Source organism: Sphaeramia orbicularis, chromosome 3, assembly GCF_902148855.1.
Source record: "Sphaeramia orbicularis chromosome 3, fSphaOr1.1, whole genome shotgun sequence".
Lineage (NCBI taxonomy): Eukaryota > Metazoa > Chordata > Actinopteri > Kurtiformes > Apogonidae > Sphaeramia > Sphaeramia orbicularis.
In genome coordinates, this window is record NC_043959.1 from 8,485,425 (window position 1) to 8,507,419 (window position 21,995).

The 21,995-nt window shown below is 36.5% G+C and overlaps 1 protein-coding gene across 2 annotated transcripts; it reads left to right on the forward strand.

Annotated features, from left to right (window-relative positions):
- Positions 1 to 337: 337 nt before the first annotated feature.
- On the forward strand, positions 338 to 21,906 carry cln6a (CLN6 transmembrane ER protein a). 2 transcript variants are annotated; one of them, XM_030126519.1, is made up of 8 exons: positions 338 to 521; positions 2,817 to 2,937; positions 3,040 to 3,138; positions 5,403 to 5,591; positions 8,598 to 8,653; positions 11,874 to 11,996; positions 15,981 to 16,265; positions 20,539 to 21,906. In XM_030126519.1, exons 1-7 carry the CDS (start codon positions 466 to 468, stop codon positions 16,249 to 16,251), a joined length of 915 nt encoding a protein of 304 aa, XP_029982379.1. In that variant the 5' UTR covers positions 338 to 465; the 3' UTR covers positions 16,252 to 16,265; positions 20,539 to 21,906. The 2 variants fall into 2 exon arrangements, with proteins under 2 accessions (XP_029982379.1, XP_029982371.1); XM_030126511.1 differs by lacking the exon at positions 20,539 to 21,906 and having other exon boundaries at positions 15,981 to 16,366.
- The last annotated feature ends 89 nt before the right edge of the window (positions 21,907 to 21,995 follow it).

The following is a 21,995-nucleotide window of genomic DNA, read 5'->3' on the forward strand; positions in this document are numbered from 1 at the left end:
ATAATTCTCCATATCCTCCATAACATCAACATCTTCCTTAAACAATTAAAAAATTATTATTAAACATTACTCTTACCAAAAATTGTAAATGTGAACGTACCCTTGAGCTGTTTGATAATTTATTTTTTAATACTTGATAACTTTTGTTTATTGTATTGCACTTTTTTGTATTGTTATGCTCACCTGCTTATTGTTTGTATCAATATTTATATCAAATTTATGTGATACTTATTTCTGTTGAACGTTGCATCTTTCTACTTGTTGGTTATCAATAAAGGTTTAATGAAAAAAAAACGCCCTCTTTGATTGGTCGATAACGCAACGGGGGCGGAGCTAAGGTGGCAGCAGGAAGTGCAAAATGTTTTGACACAGAGATGTTATTGTAGGATCCCGTTCACTTTTCCGTCCTTTCGTCGCAGGACAGCCGGTCAGACACATCAAATACAGATAACCCTGCGCAAGAAAATGCAATCATTAAGAAAGCGTCGAGGCAACGGTCCACAAACACCAGCTGAAAATAGGTTAGTTGACAAAACAATAAAAGCCGTTTTCTCTTGAGGAGGACAGAGGGTTCCGTATTTAACTGATGGGATTAGGTGTATTTTGTTGTAACAGCGATTCAGAGCGAAGTTGTTCAGGCTCAAATGTCTTGACTATGGCTTATAAACAAAATATGTGGTGCAGCTGACATAAATTTTGTAGAGATGAGGACAGTGTTTTGTGTTTAGCGATTGTTATTGACTATTGACTTCAGGCTGCTTTATCATGACTTTACTGCATGGGGACTTCAGCAGCTCAAAAACCAAAAGTGCACATTGAATCATTGATATTTTGTGGCTGCAGCTATCGATTATTTTTGTACCACTAAAAGTTTATATGTATATACACATACATACATACATACTTATATACGGTAGATGGATAAGTAAAGACTGACCAAGTGATTTTTAAAGCAGATAAATTACTGATCGTTTGGAAAAAGATGATAATGACTAGTGAGGAAAATGAGTAATGAGTAGCCTGATCTTTGAGTTCATTAGAAACTTAAAAAAAGACTTGTACTAGGTGAATATAACAAATATTTAAACAGCTATTATTAAAGCTATTATTTTTCTGTCTGTATACCTCCTATTGGTAGTTTGTAAAATGTACAATCATCCCAGATTTTTGGTCTTGAGTGAAAGTTAGAGAAAACAGGCAGTTATTTTTAGTTGTATCATATCAGCAAAAAACAAGCAAGCCTTAACTTTAAGCCTTAAGGAAGTGCTAAGTTTCTGTGGTGAAAGTCAAGCAAGTCAATGTTCAGCTCAACAATTGTGGAGTTAAGCCATACAAGCTTCTTTCTGATGGTCCTACATGAAAAGCTGAGTGGTCTGGTCATAAATTTTTGATTTTATGAGATTTATAGATAGGAAAAACAGCTCAATGACTACAAAAAGTCAATGATCGAGCCTCATGCTGTAATTGTAGACATCCTAAATTTGGTAGAAATATGTTTTAGGATGAGTCTTTGCTATTCTGGCTATTGTTCAATCCATTCGAATGGTAGTCTTCTGTTTTCTTCCACGTCTCTCTGGTTTGGCTTTCCATTTTAAAGCATTGGAGATCATTTTAACTGAGCAGCCTATCATTTTCTGCACTTCTTTATATGTTTTCCCTTCTCCAATCAACGTTTTAATTAAAGCACGCTATTCTTCTGAACAATGTCTGGCACGGCCCATCTTTCTCAGGTTTTCAGAGAGAATTGCATGTACAACATGTGCTGGCTTCATCCTTAAATAAGGGCCACCTGAATGACACCTGTTTCTTCACATAATGAATGACCTCACTGATTGAACTCCACACTGCTATTATTTTGAACACACCCCTTTCACTTAATTATTCAATTACACAGACTCAGGAACATGCATATCATGAATGTTGGGTCTGTTGGTTTCTCTGACTCTGCTACACCTACTGGTAAATTATTTACCACGTAATAATATGATTTATACCAAAAACAGTGATTGATCTGGTTAGTCATGTTGGACTGCTATTATTTTGAACACAACTGTATGTGAAGTCCTTTGTTGCAGTTTCTTTAAAGGCAGACAGTCAGTCTTTGATGTTAAAATTGATAAGTAACAATAAGCAAAGACACACATGTATTTTAACCTGAATTTCCCGCATTAGTAAACTGTTAATAGCCCTGACTCTTCTACACTATTCCCCCAGGTAAATGAAAGGGGGGGTGTGAGATGTTTTCCTGGAGCATTTTTTACTATATTGTTTGAAATCCCCTTCACACCCCGATTACAACCAATTAATTAACTGCTCTAAAACAAAAATACAAAAATGTAGTCACCTGTGAAACAGACAGGACTGAAAAACCACCATCCAATCATTTTAAGCGCCCAATCGAAATGACTGAATGGCGATATGTCTATCAAACTCAACTGTCATTTGTCCCTCCCCCCTCTGTGCGTACCCCTCTTCATACATGAATTGTGCTTCTCAGAGGCTTGAAGCACTTGTACAGGAAACGATGCCAGAGCCAGAGCTTGGCTATATTAGTTATATTAGGATGGAAAGTTCACCGGAAAACTGTTTTGTCACTAACATAAATCACTAGGAAATGTAACGTTTACCAGATAGGTACGAATTGGGGCTGCTCTGTAAGAGTGGGGGTGTTGGAGGAGACTGAATGAGGTCTGCATGCTGGGGCTGGGGTCTGCATGCCAGGGCCGGGGGCCTGTGTGCAGCTGTTTGCTTTTGATACTGGGTTGAAAGGTCCTTTACTGCCACCACTAACCGCCTCTCTAAATGTCTACTGACAGCACTTCTGATGGCTTGAAGGAAACTATCCCACAGAAGAAAAAGCAGCACTTTCATTTTGACCTGTGGTTCTTCCTGACTCTGCAGAACTGGATATTGGACTTTGGAAGGCCTATTGTGATGGTAATGCAAGCTTAGGACAAATTTCACCAAATCTGTGCAGCATGAAGTTTTCAAATTGTAACTGAACAAACAACTACAATTTCATGGTGTATTATTTTTTAGATCGTCCTTCCTCTTGAATGGTTCCCCCTGAACAAACCCAGCGCTGGAGACTATTTCCACATGGCGTACAATGTCATAACACCTTTCCTGATGCTCAAGGTGAATCAAAACACAAAATGCATTAGTGTTTCTGAGATCAGCAAAAGACCCATTTTTAAAGAACAGCTAGACACTAGTTAAACATACAAGTAATTATCAGTATTTCACATTTTCTACAATATTACTAGATTATCTTTTGCTAATAAACTTTCTCCACAGCACATTTTGACTCATTATGGCAGAAAATACACATATGTAATCCAGTACATTAGAGGTGTCATATTCAGTTCAGATTCCACATTCAGAAGTGGGCCGGTAAAATAATAACATATAAATAATATCAACTCCTAATTTTTCTCCTACGTTTTAGAGTGAAAAAAAGTAGAATTATATAATGCAAATGTTTTCATCCTTTGAAAAAATATGAATAACATGAACAACCTGAAATTTCTAAAGAAAAATAAGTGTAAAGTTATGCCTCAGCTTTATTCATACATGTGCATTACACAGTAGATCTACAAATCTACAATACATTTAGTAACAGGAAAAATATTGTTAAAATTGCACTTACTTCTCTTGAGCGATTTCATGTTCATATTATTTTATTGTAGGCAATTCATTTATCAGACAGGCATAGTTGTTTGTTTACCTGCTTTACTAGTTTCAGCTACTTCCTGTCGCCTTTGTCAGAAGCATCACATGATGTTGCTGTGACATCTCTTATAGGCTGCTCAAGAGGACTGGCCAGACAGCAGAGAGGGTTTACGCCCCCTGCTGTCTGACCTCTTCTACAGGACCGCATCTCAGGTGTCTGATAGGGTGTAGACTGCATCCCAGGTGTCTGATAGGGTGTAGACCGCATCCCAGGTGTCAGAAAGGGTGTATACTCCTTTGTCTCTATTCATTGTCCTTGGCACGTGTTTCCATATCTCAGTGGCATCTTTGATCCAGCAATGGTACTTGTTGCTTTCAGCACGGATGACCCTGGCGTAATTCCAGTCCATAGTGTGATTTTCTTTTTTGCAGTGGTCGGATATGGCTGATTTTAGGTTCTCTGGATATGTTTGCTCTTTTGCTGCTCTTGTTTGTCTGCGCTGTTTCCTTTTCACATTCTATCTGATGTTCTTTTTTCCGTATTACAAAAGTTCTCCCTGTCTCTCTCACATAGGTTTTATTGCATGATAAACATGGAATTTCATATATGTCGTCAGATTTCTGTTCTTGATGTATTCTATCTTTGGGTTTGACCAGTATTTGTTGGAGTTTTGTGACAGGAAGTAGCTGAAACTAGTAAAGCAGGTAAACAAACAACTACCCCTGTCTGATAGATGAATTACCTACAGTAGTTATATTTTGAAGCGGTGTTAATTTTGTCACCCATTTTTCATTTAGTCTTGTGTCAAAGTTCCTTATTAGTCTTAGTCATATATAGTCATTCACATATCATTTTTTGTTAGTCATGTTTTAGTCGACTAAAACTCTCAACATTTTAGTCTAGTTTTAGTCAAACAAGAACTCAAGGTATTTTATGCTGCGTTTCCACTATGTGGTATTGACTCAACTCGACTTGACTCATCCTTTTTGCATTTCCATTACGAAGAAGGACCTGGAATCTGGTACCTGGTACTAGTTTTTCGTATCACCTCCGCTGAGGCTCCAGGACTGGGGACCAGATTCTAAAAGGTGACGTGTAAACACTGCAGACCACTGATTGGTCAGAGAGTTGTCTCTGTGACCCGCCGTTTTACAAAAAACAGATGCAGAAGCTTACAGTAAATATGTCGGTAGGTTAATCCACATGATCACAGCCTGTAAAACTACACCATGGTTTGTCCAGGAGGTTCAGATGTAAAAATTCAGCATGAGCTTGACGAGACAACACGCAACGAACGAGTTTATCAGCGACTCTGAGCAGACGACATGGAAGTAACGCACCACATCACTATGACAACCAGGTACTGTAAAGTGGGTAGTATCCTGTGATGGAAACGGTCTGGAATAGGACCTGGTACCAGAGTGGAGTGGAGTGGAGTCGAGCTGGTTCCACGTAGTGGAAATGCGACATTAGTCTAGTTTCATTCAAAACATTTTACTCTTTTTTAATTTTTTATTTCAGGGATGGTTTTTGTTTATCATTCCAGCTGAATTGTTTCACAGCTAAAATATTGATTAAATGTCATAATAACCTGGAAAAAAAACCCAAACATCTTGAATGAATTGAATGAATAAATCATTAATGCAGCTTTGCTAAAAGTGTCTGATTCGTTGAGAAGGGATGTGGTTGTAAATTCCTTTAATTAGTTGTGTTTTACTGGTTCATGCAGTTGATTGAGCGCAGTCCTAGAGCTCTGCCTCGCTCCTTAGTCTACCTCTGCATCATCATCCTTGTAATGGGGGCCAGTATCCACCTGGTGGGGGACTCCATCAACCATCGGCTCGTCCTGAGTGGATACCAGCTGCACCTGTCAGTCAGAGATAACCCCATCATCAAGGATCTCAAACCTGCCTCACTGGTAAGGCCACATCATCGTCATATTCTGCCTATTAACACCTGACAGAATTTTACTTATCTGTTTGTCTCAGTAGGTGCATTTCTATCCAGCTGTTTTTCCATTTAGATCCAAAAAAGAGAGGAAAAAAAATTTAAATAATGCAAACTTTTGGCACATGGGAAAGTTGGTGTGAAAAGTTGTTGGAAAACAATAATGAAATACCACCACTTATGCAGAGCTGAATGCAGAAATAAATATTACACTAAGTTTTGAAACAACATTATATGATCCAGACCAAGAGGCAAGGTGTTCCAAAATGACATCATTGTACACTAGGGGCCTGATTTACTAAAGGTTTGCGCATGTAAAAACGTGTGCAAACTCGACTGCGCATGCAAAAACATGTTGAAGCTTATCTACTAACAGGACGTACCCAAGGTTGCGCCTCTCAAATGGACAAAATATCTCGCACAACCCATTTAGCGTGTTTGCCCGCATGAACATGCAGTATGTGCGTTTCTGCCACAACACGAAAAATTATTGGGAGGAGTAGATGCAAATATTTATTCAGCGCGTGCAATGTGATTTACCAAACCTGAAACTGATTGTGGTGGCTGATTTTACGGCTATATTTAGCTCGTCTGAAAGCCAGGTTTTAACTGACACAGCTTCACCATAAACTGGCTGCAGTAGTTGTGGCGAGGAGGCGGGGCTTAGGCACAACCAAAGGGAACACAGAAAAACAGTGTGTTCTGATCACATCAACATTTTTGGAATGACGGAAGAAAAAAAATAATAATTTGAGACATATGGTCCCCCACTTTATGGCCCCCCCCCCCCGACACACACACACACACACACACACACACACCTAGTTCCACCAGAGGAACATCACCATTCTTTCTTTCTTTCTTTCTTTCTTTCTTTCTCTCTCTGTCTCTCTCGCACACACAGGGGGAGACTGAACGGGATGGGTTCTAGTGCTGCACGACACACACACACAGACCCACACCTACACACAGACACACGCACAGACACACACACGCGCACACAGAGCAGTTTTTACAGTGCACTGTCTCCATGACGACAACCAGTAGCGCACGCAAAATCCTCATTTAATTAGGGTGGTCTCCAAGACTTTGCGCCCGTTATCATTTGTGCAGGAAATCTGAGCTGATCACCCGTGACATGCAAATCAATAGCACACGCATTTTTTAGCGCGAGCATGCACATTTGCACCCATTATTTGCGATCTTAGTAAATCAGGCCCTAGGTGCTGCTCTATATAGCCCTGGCCTTGTATTTTGTATTTACTTTTTTGTAACTGACTCATCTATTTTATTAATTTAATTATTGTGGTACCTTGACTTACAAGTTTCATTTATTCTGTGACCAAGCTGGTAACTCAGTTTGACCTCAATTTGAACCTATGTTCAAAGCAAATAAGTGTGTGACATATTTGACATGTTCTGGATGACCTCTTTTCACCTCTTCCAAACACACAGCAAAGCGCTTCAGCACCTCCCCTCTGGACAGTGACCGGACTTTGTTGTGCAGCAGGGGATAATACCTGTAATGCCAAATATCACCGTAATCTTCAAATTTAGAATCACATTTTTAAAAAAAAGAAAAACAACGAATAAAAATAAAATAAATTTAAATGAAATACACTCCATATCCGGGGTTTGATTTCAACACCAGTCGATGGAGGTGGGACCTTTCTGTGTGGAGTTTGCATGTTCTCCCCGTGTCTGTGTGGGTTCTCTCCAGGTACTCTGGCTCCTCCCACCATCCAAACACATGCACTGATAGGTTAATTGGTTAATCTAAATTGCCCATAGGTGTGAATGTGACAGTGATTGTTTGTCTCTATATGTTCAGTTCTGCGATGAACTGGAGACATGTCCAGGGTGTACCCCGCCTTTGCCCATAAGTAGCTGGAATAGGCTCCAGCGACCCCCGTGTTTGTGTTGATTCTGGCATCATGTACGTCTTAATAAGGGTCCTTGTAGGGATGGGAATCGAGAACCGGTTCTTTTTGAGAAATGGTTCCCAGTAGCTCGATTCATTGGAATCGTTTGCCTTCCTGCTTAACAGTTCATCTTGATTCCGCTTTTGTTGCGTATGCGCGATGACGTCACGCGTACGCTTCATTGTTTTGGTCAGAACGTAGCCAACATGGTGGCAGAAATGGTCTAAACAGACGACCCCAGGTCCACTTACTTGTAACACTTGCAGAGCTTCCATGTCTTCAAAAGGGTGGAATCCCTCCAATCTGCTCAAACATTTGTCCACAGCATGTGAATCATTTACAGGAATGTCACATATTTGGTACGCTACTTAGCGGCACTTGTGAATGTAGTGGCAGAGTGAACGCCGGGCCCAGTTCCAGTTCTGGTGCGGGCAGCAAACGTTGTACCCAAATACAAGTTTCTGAAGGTAGGGGAAAGGAAATGAGGTGCACAACAATGGGAGACAAGCTGAGCCAAGTCGAACCGGTTCCACGAAGTAGAAATGCAGCAATAGAGGAATTAGTAAAGTGTCTTAAGTTTCGCTTTCACTGCATGCCACCTGTATGAGTGGGATTATATGCAGTCCTTTTCAATTAAATATCTCTCAGAGAAAGAGCTTCTTCAAAGAGATTCAACAGAACTGTATAAGAACTGCATGAGCTCCTATAGTGTGATGAGAATATAAAATATTTAAAGCACATTTATTATTCATGAGGATTTGACTAGGAGAAATAACACAAGTTGTTTTTTAGCATGAAAGGAAAAACCAACACAAACGGTCTATACACCTGAAGCATATAATTAATTTTCCTATTGTCGAATGGCCTCTAATATCTACTTCTTAAATTAAATGTTTGCAGCCATCTTAATTCAGTGACAAAGTTTAATAGGCTTTCAGACACTAGGTGGCACTGTTGCACAGGCCAGCATGTTCGCGTTGGCTTACAAAATCCCATAATAAACTGTAGAGTTTGTAGAGTTTCCAGAAATGATTGACTCTGTGTTTCCTCCACAGATCGATTCCTTTGAGTTGCTGTATTACTATGATGAGCAGCTGGGGCATTTAATGTGGTATGTATTGATGTATAGATTGGGGATTAATCTCTTTTTTGCATACAAATAAGTTGGTTACCTTTTTTTTTCTACAAGCATAAATCATCATCATTTAACAAGTCTTAAAATCACTTTTATTAATGTCTTAAATATTAGATCTTACAAATCTTAAAAACAGGTTTAAATTCCACATTTTTGACGTTATAAATGGTCCTCTGCATAAAGCCACATGCTTAGAAATACCTCAGTGGGTGCACTTGAGCATAACACTGATGATGTATCCAGGAGTCTTCAGTAGGTCTGTTGGAATTAGTAAATAATCGACTAATGCATTTATTTAAAATGATCATGATTATTTGATATCATCGTGATAATTGTCTCCATTCACCCGAACAAGAACTGTTGATGAAACTAACAGAAATAACATTTTATCCATATTCCCACACAGTTAACTATTGACTAGCTCATGCATTTTAAAGTCATCATGTCGATGTGTCTCATTCTTCCTCATCTCTGAGTTCAACAGAGAACTAACACTATGTTTAACACTTGATTTTTACCTTGGTTGGATGTTTCAGTAATGAGCCTTGTATATTCAAGTAAGGTCATATCTACCATGTTCATTTTCAGTGAGGAATGGAAACCCAAAATACACTGTCCGGCCAAGAAAAAAGTTGCATATGCAATATTTCACAGCACCACCTTTGGTTTGGATTACAGGAAACATTCATTGTGATATCTTTTTTGCCACATAATGCTTATGTAGTGTCACAATAAGGTTCATAATATTTTTTCCATCCATAGTTGCATAAATTGTTGATTATTGATGATGGAGAATTTGACCACTGCATCAAGTCTTCATCACATCCCGAATTAGAGTCAGGGCCTTCAATTTTTTAAAATCACTTTTTCTAACTATAAGATGCTGGGGATTGGGTGGGTCAAGGCCTGCTGAGTCTAACAGACGAGCAAACAATAAGCTTTGAGGACTGTGAGGGTTTGGTGGAAGTGTGTACCATGCAGACTGTACACAGAGCACTGCTTACTTTGGATTTCTAGGTAAATTATAAAACACTGACAGATGTGTGTTGGCATTTTATACCATCTATATGAAGCTGACCAGAAAGATTTTACATGCAGGAAAAGTGGGCTAAGTGGGCATTTTTCTTTAGTTTTTTGGGTTTATTAAGACAAGACAAGATAAGATAAGATAAGACTTTATTGATCCCATTGTGGTGAAATTTTTCACTTAGCAGCAAAATACAAAAAACAAAGTGAAACATGAAATATAAAGAGAAAAAAAGAAATATTTAGGTTAAATTTAGACTTGCATATTACTTGCATATTTACAATATATTTCCACATGAACATGGTTTGATAGTGGTAGTGGTGGTGGGCTTACTGTGAACTGATCCCTGCAGGAATGACCTGAGCCCTTCTTGCACTGGGGGTGTAAAAGTCTGGTACTGAAGGAATTTTATTATTTTGTTTATAGTCTCAGCTAAAACAATTTTGCTCTGGCCATAAAAAAACTTATTTGACATTGTTTTTGTCCTATTCAAGATTACATCAAATAAGTAAAATGAACAAAAAAAGGTGTTTTAAAGTTTTGCCCTCTATGGCATTTTCATTTTAATTATTTTTTTTTACATTTTGTTGAATCTTTTTCAACCATTTTCACTTTGTTTCATCTCCTCTCATTTTCACTTTTACTATCTTTCACTATCTATTATGTTTTCACCTTGTTTTTTTTTTTTTTGTTTTCCCATTTTTAAGTGCTTTTGTTGTTTTCACTTGGTTGTATCTGATGTGTTTAATGTTTAAAAGGATCCTGATTAGCTGCCACCAAGGTGACAAGCTAATATGTTGTTTTCACCCTTTTAGCCACTTTTCTCAGTCGTATTTGACAGCTTTCATGGATCCAGATTTCATTCTAAGCTGTTAAATGAGGGAATGTATCAGTCCTTATCTTCCGCTCAACCCTCAGTGTCTGGTTTTAATTGCAGTTTAGCGACTCAGCTGGTTGATGCTATAATTCTCTGGCACTGATGACACTTCTGCACTTTACTTATTTCTCTGATGTGGTTTGAATATTGTACTTCCAAACGGAACACCAAGTTTGTTGAAAGACGACTGTTACTGAAAGCCAGACCAATACGATGACATTACATTACTGTAAAGCCTTGAAAATACGTTGAAGGTCAATGTGAAGTCAAATTCTGTGTTGCTATAAAACTGCCCACACAATTTTATTAGGGATTTGGGAGATAAAAGGATTTTTTTTTACATTCTCAAAACATTTTTATTTAGATAAATTCCATAAGCCTGAAGGTTGAGGCTGTATTTCAATGGCATTTCCTGACATTACTAAACATGTTACACATGTTAAATTATATGATTTAATGAAAGGCTGTGGTAGGTCAGTCCAGTAATATCATTTTGGATTCATGAGCGAAACTATTAAAGGACTGATGATAAGATGAGTGTGTCAAAACAGCCATGAGGCGCAAGTCTTTCAGGGACTAATGCTGCCTTCGGGTGCTGTCAGGAAGATTCCACTTGTGAATTTGAAATTACGTTTGTGTTGTGTACAAGTGCTTTTGTTGTTGTAGCGAAGTGAAAAATGGCTGACACACGATTTAACAAGACATGCTATTTGGGTAAAACCATTTTGGATGTGTTAATTTATTTGCAGCAGACAGCAGCAGAACATTAATAAAAGCATTGTTTATCATTCATTGGCCATGAATCCCTCGTTGCTCTCTGCCCTGTGGAAAAGTTATTTTCATTTGGGCAGAAGTTCTAAGTTCTCCAGTGGGAAAATATGACATGAGGTGCAATTCAGGTTCATGTGCAATTTTTGAGTTTGTAACTAGTATGTACCAAAATTCCCATAGCACATGAAGGCAGCATTAGTGCGAGCCCCCTTTGAGGGTCTGAATTAATTAGCCGATTAAATTTCTGTGGCAGATTTCAGTTAATGGATCTGTGAATTGCCAAGATGACGATGAGTTTTGCATGTTGTTGTGATTTGTGGATTTATTTTGACACCAGCTAGAGTTAGAATGGAGTCATTTCCACAGCCACTGTGTAATGTGTTGAATTATTTCACCAGTAGTGAAAAAAAAGATAGATTTCTTGAGTATTTTTTTGTTTTATCATCACCTTTACAAAACAGGATTAAACTGTGATTGTTTCTTAGTACAGTTTTAAAGCAATGTGTCTTGATGTGTTCTAGGTACATTCCTTTCTTCACCATTCTGTTCATCTACTTCACTGGATGTTTCACCAAGAACAAAGAACAGAGAGCCCTTCCAGTGAATGGCTGGCTGTTGCTGGGACCCAGTGCTCTCTACTATTGGTCAGTTTCAATCCCTGTGTCTGATTTATAATAGAAATACAAAGTAGAAGCTTAGGGCAGAATTTCACCTACCTCGATGTGCCATGAGGGACAAAAACAACTAATTGCAGGTCCGAGACTATAAATGCAGCTATACCATAGAACGGGAAGTTTGGGCTTGTGGCATTCATCAAGGTCATCATAACATACAGGGTGGGGAAGCAAAATTTACAATGAACATTTAGTTGTTTTTTCTCAGCAGGCACTACGTCAATTGTTTTGAAACCAAACATATATTGATGTCATAATCATACCTAACACTATTATCCATACCTTTTCAGAAACTTTTGCCCATATGAGTAATCAGGAACGCAAACGTCAAAGAGTGTGTGATTTCCTGAATGCACTCATCACACCAAAGGAGATTTCAAAAATAGTTGGAGTGTCCATAAAGACTGTTTATAATGTAAAGAAGAGAATGACTATGAGCAAAACTATTACGAGAAAGTCTGGAAGATACTATTAAAGAAGAATGGGAGAAGTTGTCAGCCGAATATTTGAGAAACACTTGCGCAAGTTTCAGGAAGCGTGTGAAGGCAGTTATTGAGAAAGAAGGAGGACACATAGAATAAAAACATTTTCTATTATGTAAATTTTCTTGTGGCAAATAAATTCTCATGACTTTCAATAAACTAATTGGTCATACACTGTCTTTCAATCCCTGCCTCAAAATATTGTAAATTTTGCTTCCCCACCCTGTACATGACACTAACATTACTTTATAAAGCATTTCTGTTGCACAAGTTCTGCAGGAGATTGTGAGTGGAAATTTATAAGAACAACTTGTTTTACTATAGCAAGAGAATGGGTTCAGTATTATTCTAATTTATATCTTAATTTATAATAAAACATATCCTATGATTTTCCTTAAAATCCAGAATATGAATCAACATGATGTTATCATATACTCTAAGACTTTTCACACTAAATTTATTGAAATTAACCCCTTAACGTTGGCTGTTGCAAATTTCCATCAAAGCATTTCCCTTACAAAATCAGCTGAGACAGCGTTATGTATTCCCCCAGTGCTGCTTCAGGCATATTCAGTATGTACAATGTCATGACACTGAAAATCATTTTGTGTCATCATTAAAACCATCTCCATCATCTGAGCCAGGAAAGTCTCCTTTATTACTTTTTCATTACTATTGACCAATATGCTTGTTGTCCCAAATTTGCATCATACCCAAATTTCTATTTCACGTGCTGTAAGTCAAATTAACGATCTCTACTTAATTTACTATCTGCTTGAAAGCAAAAGTACAGTTAACTTATTTTAATACACTTATATATAAATTCAGGCGGTAATGGGCTAATTGGCTGTAGTTTCACCTGCAAAACCTGTATTTTTACATAGTTTCGTATTATATTGCACAGTCCATTATCTGAAATAAATGTGCAGTTTTTTCCTGTGTTATTGTAAATTGCAGTATATTTACAGTGGTGTGAAAAAGTGTTTACCCCCCTCCTGATTTCTTATTTTTTGCATGTTTGTCACACTTGCATGTTTCAGATCATCAAACAAATTTAAATATTAGACAAAGATGACACAAGTAACCACATAATGCAGTTTTTAAATGAAGGTGTTTATTATTAAGGGGGGATCCAAACCTACATGACCCTGTGTGAAAAAGTGATTGTCCCCTAAACCTAATAACTGGTTGGGCCACCCTTAGCAGCAACAATTCCAATCAAGCATTTGCCATAACTGGCAATGAGTCTTTTACAGCGCTGTGGAGGAATTTTGGCCCTCTCATCTTTGCAGAATTGTTGTAATTCGGCCACATTGGAGGGTTTTCAAGCATGAACTGCTTTTTTAAGGTCATGCCACAGCATCTCAATCAGATTCGGGTCAGGATGTTGACTAGGCCACTCCAAAGGCCTAGTCAAGGCCTTTTGTTTTTCTTAAGCCATTCAGAGGTGGACTTGCTGGTGTGTTTTGGATCATTGTCTGGCTGCAGAACCCAAGTGAACTTCAGCTTGAGGTCACAAACAGATGGCCGGACCTTCTCCTCCAGGATTTTTTGGTAGACAGCAGAATTCATGGTTCCATTTACTACAGCAAGTCTTCCAGGTCCTGAAGCAGCAAAACAGCCCCAGACCGTCACACTACTACCACCATATTTTACTGTTGGTATGATCACACCCCCTGACGTAATGGGACACACACCTTCCATAAAGTTCAACCTTTGTCATCAGTCCACAGAGTATTTTCCCAAAAGTCTTGGGGATCATCAAGAGACCAAACTGAGACAAACCTTTACGTTCTTTTTGCTCAGCAGTAGTTTTTGTCTTGGAACTCTGCTACCTAGGCCATTGTTGCCTATTCTCTTTTTAATGGTGGAGTCATGAACACTGACCTTAACTGAAGGTAAGATGAGGCAAGTGAGGCCTGCAGTTCTTTGGATGTTGTTGTGGGGTCTTTTGTGACCTCTTGGATGAGTCGTCGCTGCACTTTTATGGTAATTTTGGTTGCCAGCCGCTCCTGGGAAGGTCCACTATTGTTCCATGTTTTCGTCATTTGTGGATAATGGCTCTCACTGTGGTTTGCTTGAGTCCCAAAGCTTTAGAAATGGCTTTATAACCTTTTCCAGACTGATAGAGCTCAATTATTTTGTTTCTCATTTGTTCCTGAATTTCTTTGGATGGCAGTATGATGTCTAGCTTTTGAGGATCTTTTGGTCTACTTCACTTTGTCAGGCAGGTCCTATTTAAGGGATTTCTTGATTGAGAATAGGTGTGGCAGTAATCGGGCCTAGGTGTGGCTAGAGAAATTGAACTCAGCTTTCTAAAGATGTGACAAACCACAGTGAATTTATGTTTTAACAAGGGGGGAATCACTTTTTTACACAGGGCTATGTAGGTTTGGAATTTTTTTCCCCTTAATAATAAACACCATTTAAAAACTGCATTTTGTGGTTACTTGTGTTATCCTTGTCTTATATTAAAATTTGTTTGATGATCTGAAACATGTAAGAGTGATAAACATGCAAAAAAAAAAAAAAAATCAGGAAGGGGGCAAACACTTTTTCACTCCACTGTACATTACATTCAGAACCACATAAGAGATGTGATTAGAGGAGTCGAGGCTTGAAAACAACGAAGAGGTGCAGATTTGCATGATTCAAGTTTTTTTGTTTGATTGTCAAGATGAAAATCCAGAATTCCGGAAACATTAAATAAAAACACAGATCATCTTAAATTGTAGATACACTTTTCTTGCTTTATTTTACCTTCTCAAGATGTCCTGCTGTTTACAGTAACCTTCTATGAATAAGAGCGTTCTCTTGTAATTTTTTTTTTTTCTCTGAGGTTTCATTCATCAAGTCAATAGAATGATTCCATATGACATAAAAAGAGGAGAAAACTGTTCATATTTGGCCGTGAATTTATTAGCTTTTTTTAGCAGTAAAATTTCAATCACTGATGAAAATCCTTGTCAATGCAAATTAGATTTTAAGATGTTTTACCTAAAGGGAAATGTACAAAATCCTACCTAACTTGCATATGAGCCTGAAGGAATATTTCCACATATTATTGTTCAGTGCAGCTCCTTTGGGGATGTTTTAATGAATCCATGAATACTTCATTCATTATAATAATAACAATAATAACAATAATAACAATAATAATAATAATAATAATAATAAAACAGTTAAGGTTACAAGGCTCTAAGGAACTAATTCATTCTCATTTGAAATTGAAATATTGCACATTTGACAGAAATTATACTGTGTCTGTAGGTGCATGAAGACATTTTAAATAGGGACCAATCATTAAAAAGTTTTTTTCTTTTAGAAAAGCATTAACTCACTTGAAAGTGAAGTGAAAAGATGTCATTGAAAATCAGAGATCTTAGGTTTCTTGAAATTACGTTTTATTACAAAAGTTAGAGTTTCGCTTTGCGTCCCTGACATTTTTTGCATTTTCTTTCATTTTTTCAAGGTACTTGGTCACTGAAGGACAAATCACTGAACTCTTCCTCCTTACATTCCTTGGCATGGTTGCCACGGTGATATATCAGCAGCGCAAAGGCCTCTGTCCAGACAGCAACGGCCAGTTCGTGTTCTGCAGTTTCTGTCTTACTCTGCTCCTGTTGGTACTGTGGGTGGGCTATCTGTGGAACGACTCAGTTCTACGCAACAAGTACCCTGGACTCATTTATGTGCCTGAACCCTGGTCCTACTACACCCTCCACATCAAGAACAACCACTGACCACATCTGTCCAGGTGTGTGCCTGCATTCCATTGAATGATTACTTGAATAGGCAAAAAAAATTGTAAAAATGTGAAAAAGACGTGTGAAAATGAGAAACAACTTGTCCTTTATTCCAGAACCAGCTGAAACAACCGCCACAAAAAGTATAAAAGTAAAAGGATAAATAAAAAATAGCAACAGTATAAAAGTAAATTTAAAAATATCTATAGATATAAACAACAACAAACGAGTCCAATGACATCTACAAACAACATGTGCTCTACAGTCTTCCACACATTTAGATCCAACTAACAACTGAACATGGAACTAACATACAACTGAAAACAATAAAGACAAATATTCATAATATTTGTGTGAAAGCTTCGAGGTTTAAAGGAGTAAGTGATGGTTCCAATGTAGAAAAGTGAACATATAGACATTTTCTGCCTTTGTGTCCTCATCTCCTCTGAGCTACTCTCCATGTAGCTTGTGTTGATCCTGGTGTCATGTGCATCACAGTAAGCGTCCGTGTGAAACACAACAGTGGAACCAATGTTTAACAGCAGCGAAATGAAGGGAACAAAGCTTCAAGTCAGGAAAATTGTATTCAAATAATTTGTTTAATCGATTCAAGTCAATTAATTCATCATTTCAGCTATAGTTCTGACTTTAGATCAGTGACGTAAATATCAAATATGTTGTCATTCCAATGTGATATTTGCTGAAGATCCTGAAACTAATTTTAATGTTGATGCCTTGCTAGAACACAATTGCACATAACTCAATTAATAAACTATAATTCATTATTAAGAACTCACCTAAAAGTGAAACCCTGAAGTCTGTTTCCTCATTTGTCTGCTGTCCTCCTCTAACCTCGACAACTATGGCTTTGTGTTCCTCATGTATGTGTTGGCCCATACTTCAATACAATAACTCAAATATGGTAGGATAAGTGAACAAAATAAAATTCTTGTTGCTTTATAATCCAACACACATTTTGCTTTACTCAATACAGAAATATTTTTAGACACCTTTTTTTTTTTTTTCTTTTTTAAACATAAGCAATATGTGGCTTCCATGTTAATTTATCGTCCACTATTTCACCAAAAAATGAATTTCTGAAACCGTCTCAATTGTAACACCATTAATAGACAATGAAACATGTTCTTCCTTTTTTTCTATTTGTGAACACCATAAACTTAGTTTTATCCCAATTCACAGATTATTTGTTTATATCAAACCATTTTTTGAGTTGAACCATCTCATTCTCTATTTTCTGTACTAATGTTATTATCAGCGAACAAAATAAACTGCATTATCTTTGATTTATCACATATGTCATTAATATATCAAATAAATAATTTTGGCCCCAGAACAGAGCCTTGTGGAACTCCACATTCAATTTTTAAACAATTAGACTTTTTCCCAGCAAACTGTACATACTGTTGTCTGATGTGTAAAGAACTTGTTAACGAATCTAAAACAACTCCTCTCATACCATATGAAAATAATTTTGAAATTAAAATGTTGTGATCTAACATATCAAATGATTTCTTCAAATCAATAAATACTCCTATTGTATATTTTTTATTTTCTGTTGCATTTGTGATTTCTTCTATTATGTTCATTAATGCCAGAGCTGTAGAACGATTACCTTGAAAGCCATAATGACTGTCATTTAACAAATAATTTTTCTCAATAAAAGAATCTAATTTTTGTACAAATAATTTTTCGAGTATTTTTGAGAATTGTGACGGCAGAGATCCTAGTGTGTAATTAGTCCGGTTCTGTTTGTCTCCTGCTTTAAACAGTGGAATGACCTTTACCATCTTCATTCTGTCTGGAAAAACTCCTTTGTAAAAGGAAAGATTAAAAATATGGTTAAAGGCTTTGTTATACAATCAATAGTCTTTTTTAGGATAATCATGTCAGTTCCATCCCTGTCTGTAGAAGTCTTGTTTTGACATTTTGTGACCACAGATCTAATCTCCTCTTCACTCACCTCATTAGGGAACATGGACTGCGTTACTTTATTTCCTCTATTCCAACCTGTGCTTATTTGTTCATCCTGTTTGTCTATTGTGTTTGCAAGATTGGTTCCGATATTTACAAAAACAGAATTAAATACATGGGCTCCTTCATTCATATTCTCTATAACACAGATGTCAAACATGCGGCCTGGGGGCCAAATCCAGCCCATGAAAGGGTCCAATTTGGCCCTTGGGATGAATTTGTAAAATGCAAAAATTACACTAAGATATTAACAATCCTTTTAGTTCAGGTTCCACATTCAGACCAATTCAATTTCAAGTGGGCAGGACCAATAAAATACTATCATAAGAACATAGAAATAATGACAACTACAATTTTTTTCTCTTTGTCAGTGTAAATATTTCCATGTATTTACAGTTAAGCAAAGTACAATTTTGCAAAAAATGTGAATAACCTGAACAAATATGAACAACCTGAACTGTCTTAAGAGAAGTAAGTACAATTTTAACAAGATTCTGTCTGTTATTAAATGTTTTGCATATTTGTTGATCCACTGTGATCTGCAAGTTATCATGTACATATGTAAATGATAAACTGAGACATAATATTGTTAAAATTGCACTTATTTTTCTTAAGAAACTTCAGTTTGTTCATGTTATTTCCATTGTTTTAAAGGACAGTTTGTAGATGTAAACATTTTCATGGCATAATTTTACTTTTCTCACTCTAAAACACAGAGGAAAGTTTGGAGTTGACATTATTTATACACGACCAGTTAAAAGTTTGGACTCACTTGGTTTTTCTTTATTTTCACGACTATTTACATTATAGATTCTCACTGAAGGCATCAAAACTATGAATGAACACGTATGGAATTATGTAGTTTTAAAAAAGTGTGACATAACTCAAAGCATGTTTTTTATTTTAGATTCTTCAAAATAGTCACATTTTGCTTTTATTACTGTTTTGTACATTCTTGGCATTCTCTTGATGAGCTCCATGAGGTAGTCGCCTGAAATGTTTTCCAAAAGTCTTGAAAGAGTTTCCAGTGATGTTGAGCACTTGTTGGCCATCTGTGGTCCATCTCATGTCATTTAAATGAGAAGATGAGTCCAAAATTTGATTGGTAGTGTATATTATTATGTTATTATTTCAGTGGTCCGGCCCACTTCAGATCATATTTGGCTTAATGTGGCCCCCTGAACTAAAATGAGTTTGACACCCCTGCTCTATAACCTCCTTGCCATTGGTGAAATGCTTTAAAGGCAGAGTTGTAGATGCAAGTTTATTTCCTATTACTGTGTTTAAGATTTTCCACATTTCTTTTATATTACTTTTATTGCCCTCTAGCATTTTATTATAATAATTTTTTTTTGCTTGTCTCAAAATGGTTGTCAATTTATTTTTATATACCTTATATTTCTTTTCTGCTGTCTGTGTTCTAAATTTCATGAAGGCGCTATATAAATTATTTTTCTATTTACATGCCTTCCTTAAACTCTTCTTTATTCAGGGCTTTTTTTCATAATTATTTTTTTTTGCTTATATTGTATTTTTGGACAGTTCTTACCATACAGTGTCAGGTACTTGTTCAGTGTTATGAGTTTCTATCTAACATGTGTCACCAGATAAAATAATGTGAAATATATTGGTGATTAATACACTGGGGATTAGTTTGTCAGTTATTTTCTCAAATCATTGAATTGAAATGTTGGAAACAACCATAACTTGATTCATTTTGCTTTCTCATATCCTTTCCACAATACTTGGCACTTTCTCCTGCTGCTACTGAAATTGAAATGAAAAAGAAAGTTTAATTAGAACTTATTTTGCCCATTTGGATTTCACTCAATATCAACATAAATGAAATAAGAAAAAAAAAACATCAAAGTGAACAAATTAATAAAAAACAAAACAAGAACAAATTTATCAGAAAAAGAACATAAATTAAGAAAATATTAAGAATAAATTTGAACAAAAAACAGCTGATAGAACATAGTGTCGTACATTACACATTGTATTAACCCTTTAAGCGCTGGAGTTTTTTTTTTTTTTTTTTTATTCAATTTTGACAACATTTCAAAAAGCTGTCTGTTTCATTCAGTTGTGTTGCTTGTTGCAATATTGTGACTTTGGCACCTAAAGGGTTAATTTTACTCTGAAATAACCTAAATTTACTGAAAATTATTCAATTACCAGGTGAAACTACAGATTTCAGATCTGGATGTTAAAGAACCTATAAACAAATGGAATCACAACATCTTGACTTGTTTTTCTCTAAAAAAAATCCTTGGTTTTGTCTTTCATTGACAGATTTCCTGTGGAAACATGGACATGGACTCAGCTTTCAGCCATATATTCAGGGCTGCTTTTGTGTTGGCTCCCTACACTTAGACCTCCACAGCTCTGAAGCGTGACATTTGATTAAATGCCACACCATTTATACTGATGGCAGATTCATGAAAAGCTGCTCCGAATCCTTTGTTGTGGAATCCATCAGTAATTAGGAACACAAGGAGAAAAATCTCTTTTAAAAAACCCTGTTTAATTAAAGTGTTAAAATCACAGAGTGATATAAAGTGCCTCCAAATCAGTGACAAAGGTCAGAGTTCACTCAAGTTGAATACTGCTAAATTCATTTAAAATGTTTCCTGCAACACTTGACCTGTGTCTGAGTTTGAATCCAGAGACAGAATGTACAGCGCCTGGGTTTGGTTCTCCCTCAGAAGCATGAGTTCTTTTGGCTTCAGGAGAGAAAAGAAAGGAAAAAAAGGTATTATGGGAAAGAAGCACAAACATTAACAGAAAACCAACTTTTGCAGAAAATGTAAGAGCCAAAAACTATATTATAAATCAGATAAATATGGGAAAAGAGAACAAACTGAATGTTTAAATATTGATGATGATGACTGAGCAGTATTCTATCAACTCTTGTTGGTTAGAAAGGAATGTCAGAAAATGTTTTAAAAGAAGACAATGTAAAACTATCATTTAAAAATATTTTACCATATTTCTCAGGTAATTCAAGGGGACTGACTTCAGTAAAATCTAGAGCTGAATACAGTTACTGCATTCAGTTCTGTGTTCATATATCCCTTTTGTCATATATACCGGTTGTCAGCGTGCATTATGTAATTAATGGCAGCACAGTGTATATTTCTGTATTAGTCTTGACTCACTATATTTGAGTCTAGTTTTACAGTGTTTGCTATGAAAAGAAGAAATTACATGCATTTTTTTATTTATTTTTTTATTTTTTTTAACAAATGAAGTCTTTTGAGCAAAAATTCTGTTTAACTTAAGATTTTTCATTTAACCCATGAAGACCCAGTGCTACTTTTGTGGCAGTTCCCAAATGATTTTTTTTCTTTATTTAACCTTTCATAAGTGATTTATCACCATTTATTATAATATTATCCTCTGTATTTTGCATTTTTAAGTGTAAATCATGTATTTTCCTGTATTGAATTTAATTATCATGGAGATCTTCATATAAGTTCAGAGTAAATTCAAAGGTTACTATATTAAAACAGAGAACTGATGAAAAAGGGACCTTTTCTTTAAAGATATGAACTGAAGATAAAAACCAGCCGCTGTCATTGATCCAACTCCATGGGTTTTACTGGTGAATCAATGTTGTAGAAGATGACGGTGTTTCCATGGTAACTACGGAGCCTCTGAACGTCCAAATGGGTCATATCTGATGACCATGAAAAAATGACAAACTGTATTTTACACCAATTATTTACATGTATTGATAGGATTAATGG